We start from the raw sequence: 6,000 nt of genomic DNA, 5'->3' as shown, positions 1-6,000 counted from the left end.
AGCCTTGTCCTAGGAGAATGGAGACAATGAGGGCCACCCTGGTTATCCTTGTATGTTGAATCCTTTGCTTTTGCCTGTCCTCCACCCTTGGGCTCGTCCTCCAGCAGGCCGATGCACCGCTTAATGACAGCACAGGTGGCAGCATGGGCCTCATTATAATGGATCTCTGCCTTGGTCTCAGGCCTCTGCCCTGGCATCATCAACCATAACCTCAGCTGGTATCCTTTACCAGCAACAAGCCAACCAGTCATCCGCAGGTGGTCCACGGATATCAGACTGCGCCAGGATGTCGCTGTCATGCATACTCCCTGGGTCGTGGGCACACACATGCATGATTTGAAGGCGGTAATTGCACATAATCTGAGCATTCAGGGAGTGGAACTGCTTCCTGTTGTTATAGGGCACTCCCTGATTCTTGCAGGGTGACATGCATCTCATCGATTGCTCCCTAGATCTGGGGCATCCCGGCAATGGCAGCAAATCCTGCACCCCGGGCATCATGGTGGGCCAGGTCCAGTTCCAAGGTGAGAATAGTTGGTAGCCCAGGCATACAGAGCATCCTTATCCTCTGGGATGCAACTATGGACAGACATTAGGAAATGCCACACAGGTCCTTACCCGAGACTCAGAATGATATAGTATAAAAGTTCAGGGCTGCAAGTGACCCTTATGGGCACCGGGAGTGGGTATCCTCCATGGGATGCCATGCCCATAAGTTCGTGGTACAGGTGAAATAGTGTCTCTCTGCTGAGACAGTCTTGTGCCGCATATGGTACATCTTTGAATCAGTTAAAAAGGGAACTTTGAAAAGCTGTATTTCCTTCAAATTTTAGACTCAAAAGAGTTTTCATTTACATAGATGTCGCACTTACTTTGTCTTTAAATACATAAATTGTCATAACAAGACTCTAAAACTTAGGACTTGGCTCCTTCCTCTGCAACTGGATCCTCAATTTCCTGACCCATACACGACAATGAGTAAGGAAAAACAACACCTCCTCCACTATAGTCCTCAATACTGGGGCCCCATACAAGTTTGCTGTTGACCCAATCATAGTGGGTCAGATCTCAAACAACAAAGAGTCAGAGTGCAAGTGGGAGATAGAGAACCTAGTGGCGTGGTGTAACGACAACAATCTCTCCCTCAATGTCAGCAAAACTAAGGAGCTAGTCATTGACTTCAAGAAGCAAAGCATCGTCCACCGCCTTGTCTGCATCAATGATGATGAGGTGGAGATGGTTGATGCCTTCAAATTCCTAGATGTGCATATCTCCAGCGATCTGTCTTGGTCCACCCACGTCGACGCTACGACCAAGAAAGCACAACATTACCGATACTTCCTCAGGAAACTATTCGGTATGTCGTACCAATTTTTACAGATGCACCGTAGAAAGCATCCTATATGGCTGCATCACAGCCTGGTATGGCAACTGCTTGGCCCAAGAACATAAGAAACTACAGAGAGTTGTGAACACAGCCCAGTCCATCATATGAACCCGCCTCCCATCCATTGACTACCGCTGCCTCAGGAAGGCAGGCAGCACAATCAAAGACCCCTCCCACCCGGGTTATTCTCGCTTGCAACTTTTTCCATCAGCAGGACATACAAAAGTCTAAGAACACGTACTAAAGGTTAAAAAACAGCTTCTTCCCCGCTGTTACCAGACTCCGGAATGGTCCCCTTATGGACTGAACTTATCTCTTCACACATCTTCTCCACTAAGTAGTACTGCACTCCGTATGCTTTACCTGTGCCTATGTATTTACATTGTGTATTTATGTATGTCCTATGCTTTTTCATGTATGGTATGATCGGTCTGGATTCTACGCAGAACAATACTTTTCACTGTACCTTGGTAGAAGTAACATTAAATCAAATTCAATCCAATCCATTTTGCAGTTCTATACAGGGCAGTTGACAGCCATGTATTAATAGATGCAAAAAGAAACATCAATACATTTGCAGAATGTGATGTTTTGAAAAGTGAATCACATGTATAAAGATCATTCAAAACTGCCTAAAAAGGTGACTGAATATTTAATCTTAAAATTGTATATAGTTTATAAAAAAAAACATTCGATTTAGATGTAATTACAATGTAAGTTTCAAATTTTTTTTTCAAAGATGTGTAATTTTCACACACAAAAAAGGTTCTCACCTCTTCTATGGTTGGGTGCCTCCAGCAAGTCCATATACTTTTCATTGCTAATCATGGTGCATTATCTGTCCTCATCGCAGTCGTTGACAGGCAGTCCTCCAACACAGCTCTTCAGTTATCCAATTCCACTTTCAGCTACCCAACTACAACCAGCACACTCCATATTACTGGAGGCCCTAAAAAAACACTTGTTTCTCATTGGTATGCTGCTCCTAGACAGAATATTACACTGGGGGTGGATCCTCATCCCCTGGTGTACAAGTCAGCGGCAAGCCACCCCACCCCATGTCCCTCCATTCAGTCAGCTTACTTTTAATTGGCTTCAGCGGGAATTTTTCCCACATCAGGAAGGACGTCTCACCTTCAAGCAGCCCATCAAATCACCAGCAGTTCTCTGGCCCTAGTAGTGTCACCTGAACAGTGGTCACTGCTTGTACTGCAGTGAGTCCCAGAGGGAAGCATGCTGCAATGGAGCTAGACTTGGAAGGTAAGCGTGAAGTGTTGGCGGGGCAACACCTGATGGGGTTGGGGAGAAACAAAAAGGTAATTGCAGGGTATGGCAATGCCTTCCTCGGGGAATCCAATGGACTCAGGGGGGGCAAAAAGGAATTCTCACCACCCTCCCCTTTGCCTGGCCACCACGTGCTAGGTTTTACTTGGCAGGCTGAACATTTGAAGCTGGCCTCATTAGCAATCAGTAAAATCCCATTTGTGGCAGGAGAGGATCTTTGGTCCACAGTCAAGCAGGCCACCTGATGATTACTCTGCCGCTGGTAAAATTGCAGTGATGGTAGGCTGGGATAGGTAGACAGTGGGAGTGGTACCGCTGCCATGGCATCCAGTTTTATGGGCTTCCCTCACCCTACCTTCGGAGGTGGGGGGAAACGACTGAAACATTTCAGCCCACAAATAACACTCCTTTGCACAACTTCTTGACGACCCACCACCCAAAATTAATTTCAAGATTTGACATTAATACAAATAAAAATAGCCATCCAGATATTTTTTCAATTACAAATTTAATTGTTAAAGCATTCATATTACTGAGGAAACACAGGCTGAAACCAAAGAGTGCTTTGTGCTAGACTCTCTTCTGAAGTCAGTGAAGCATAGTCAACAGCAATACAATAGAATATAGCTCCATCCAAGGTCGAGGAAAGGAGGCAATGGCAGAACAAAAATATCACCTAGCCCCAAAAGCCGATGCATTTTATGTACTGTCATAGCAATGCTAAATGCCACAATGGTGTGTCAATATGTAGGAGCTGTGCTTATGTTAAGCTGGATAATTAGATGTAACAGCTGTTAACAATGGAGTGTTGTTTTGAAAAAATGCCTGTGTTCAACAATCAATAACGCATCAATAGCTCGTCACAACAACTGCAGGTTGCTGCGTGCTATTATTGCAAGCTTTGAATCAGAAATACAAAAGATCTCGAACATACAAGAAAGGTTATATAGTTGCTTATGTTTCTGATACATCTACAAAAGTTAAGAAATCTTAGGCGTTAAACATTATTGTTCAAAATGTCATCAACTATAAATGATAATCAGATATTGTGTTATTCATACAAACTTCTGTTAAAATTTGATCCATCTCAAATTGGACCAGCGTTTCATCATAATGCAATTATTTAACTTACAGCATTTGCACTAGCACTGATCACATGTACCCTTCCTATTCATCCATCTTGCCAGTGGGCATCTTTCGGCTGTATTTGAAAAATATAAATCCACTTCACAAAAATAATTTTCATAGTTGGCCCCATTAATGACAACACCACCACTGACAATTCAACAATGCAATAGAGGGAAGATGAATTGGAGAATTTTAGAAACGTAAATGCATCACCAATTTCATGTGATAACCATATTTACTTTTTGGTAGGCCATTGTCTTTTTATTCCATTACCTGGTAACATTAAATTGGTCTAGCAGAAACCAGATTGAAAATTGAAAGTTTTCTCTAACATACTGAAGTGCAAAATGTGCACACATATACTTTGGGGTAGAAAGAACATCATTCATTCGTGCATGCTCAAGTATATTTAAATGTCAAAAGGTTCCTCCCTTCTTTGCATAGTACCAGCTTAATTCAATAACAAAATTTAGAGAAAATCTCCAAGCACTCTAAAAAGTTTTTAATGTATGCATTAATTTTAAAAACTTAGTATTTCATAATTTTCAGGCACATTAACAAAAACGGATAGATATATAACTGAAATCAAGTGATAAATACAAACATTTCCCTGAAAGAGACACTTAATAATTAAGCAAAAGTCTGTGTAACCAGGATTAGCACCCTTGTTATTTAAATATATGGCTTATTGTACAGCTTTGCAGGCAGTGCATTTGACATTAACTGGATGATTCATACATAGTTTAATGCACTGGTTTCATCCATCCAAGCAATCCAGAGGGAAAATGGCAGCAAGTAGTAGGATAGCAGTGATCTAGTTGATGATCAGAATAGCACTCGTATGTTGTGATGTTCTTGAAAAAAGTTCCAATACATGAAGGTTGAACTGAAATTGAAAAAGAGTTAGTTTCTCAGGACAATTTAAGTATAGACCAGTATCATCACAAGTTAACTATTCAGCTCACTTCAAAAATCTAGGGCGCAATTCTCCGCACTCACGACGGTGCGGAGAATAGCGGGGTTCGTAAATTTTTACGGCCACGCTAGTCTGACGCCCTCCCGCTATTCTCCCCCCCCCCCCCCCCCCCCCCCCCACGCCCGACACGAATCGCTGCCGCTGTTTTTTACGGCCAGCAGCGATTCTCAGCTGGCCGATGGGCCGAAGTCCAGGCCCTTTACGGCCATTTTTACGAACGGCAAACACACTTGGTCTGGCCGTTCGTAAAAACGGCTGTAAAGTCCCGATTTTGAAAACCATGGCACCGATTGGCACGGGAGTACCACGGCCGTGCCAAGGGTGCCATGGGCCCGCGATCGGTGGGCACCGATCGCGGGCAGCGGGTCCGATTCCCGCGCACATCTTTGTCCTTCCGCCACCCCCGCTGTATCACTTCGCGGGGCGGCTGAGGGGCATCCCGGCCCGCGCATGCGCGGGTTTCGCGCAAATGCGCAATGACGTCGTCCGCGCATGCGCGGGTTGGAGTCTTCCAATCCGCGCATGCGTGGCTGACATCATGTGACGCGTCAGCGGGCGCAAACTCTGGCAAGCGGGCTTAACGAAATTCGTTAAGCCCGCGATGCCGGAGTTCACGGCCGCGGCATACTAGCCCCGACCGGGGACCAGAATCGGTTCCCGGTCGGGGAGGGGGAGGCTGGCGTCAAACCCGCCCGGTTTTGACGCCAGCCTTACGATTTCTCCCTGTCTGGGAGAATCGCGCCCCTAATGTCTGGAGTGTGTGATGGTGCACACCATTTAGACAATTAAAATATCCAATATCAGCAAAGAACAATTTTCTACATTACTTTCATATCATAAGACAAATAAAGGCTGATGCTCAATGGAACTTGATAGCCTAATATGACTGATGGATTCTGCAGCAACTGGTACCAAAAGTTGAGCTTCAATAACTGGATCAATAGCCCATTTCATTTCATTTTATTCATGTTCATTTTCATAATTTTCCAGATTGTTTGGGATACTGTGCAAGCAAATATTCACTGTGTTCAGCAACTTGCATCTTCTTAATTATGATTTTTTTTGAGTTCAGATAATTTTTTGTTGCACTTTGCAATGAGTGCACCTTGCATAAGGTGGTCTTTTGGATTCACATCAACTTAACACAGGAGGAAGTAAAAGGAATTTAAAGAATATTTTGAGAAAGTAAACTCTGACACAAAACACACATCTCTCAATACAATAA

At 44.0% G+C, this 6,000-nt stretch overlaps 1 protein-coding gene across 3 annotated transcripts in view; it reads right to left on the bottom strand.

Annotated features, from left to right (window-relative positions):
* Window positions 1–3,160: 3,160 nt before the first annotated feature.
* Window positions 3,161–6,000, bottom strand: part of sept10 (septin 10) — a 100,295-nt gene continuing 97,455 nt past the window's right edge. For all 3 annotated transcript variants that reach the window (XM_038818980.1, XM_038818982.1, XM_038818981.1), the window contains one exon: window positions 3,161–4,685. In XM_038818980.1, the coding sequence (XP_038674908.1) occupies window positions 4,625–4,685 (61 nt within the window). In that variant the 3' untranslated portion in view covers window positions 3,161–4,624. The remainder of the gene's footprint in view (window positions 4,686–6,000) is intronic.

This window comes from Scyliorhinus canicula, chromosome 14 (genome assembly GCF_902713615.1).
Source record: "Scyliorhinus canicula chromosome 14, sScyCan1.1, whole genome shotgun sequence".
NCBI classification, from domain to species: Eukaryota; Metazoa; Chordata; class Chondrichthyes; order Carcharhiniformes; family Scyliorhinidae; genus Scyliorhinus; species Scyliorhinus canicula.
Note: the sequence above shows the minus strand (reverse complement) of the source record. Positions and strands in the feature narration are given on the sequence as shown.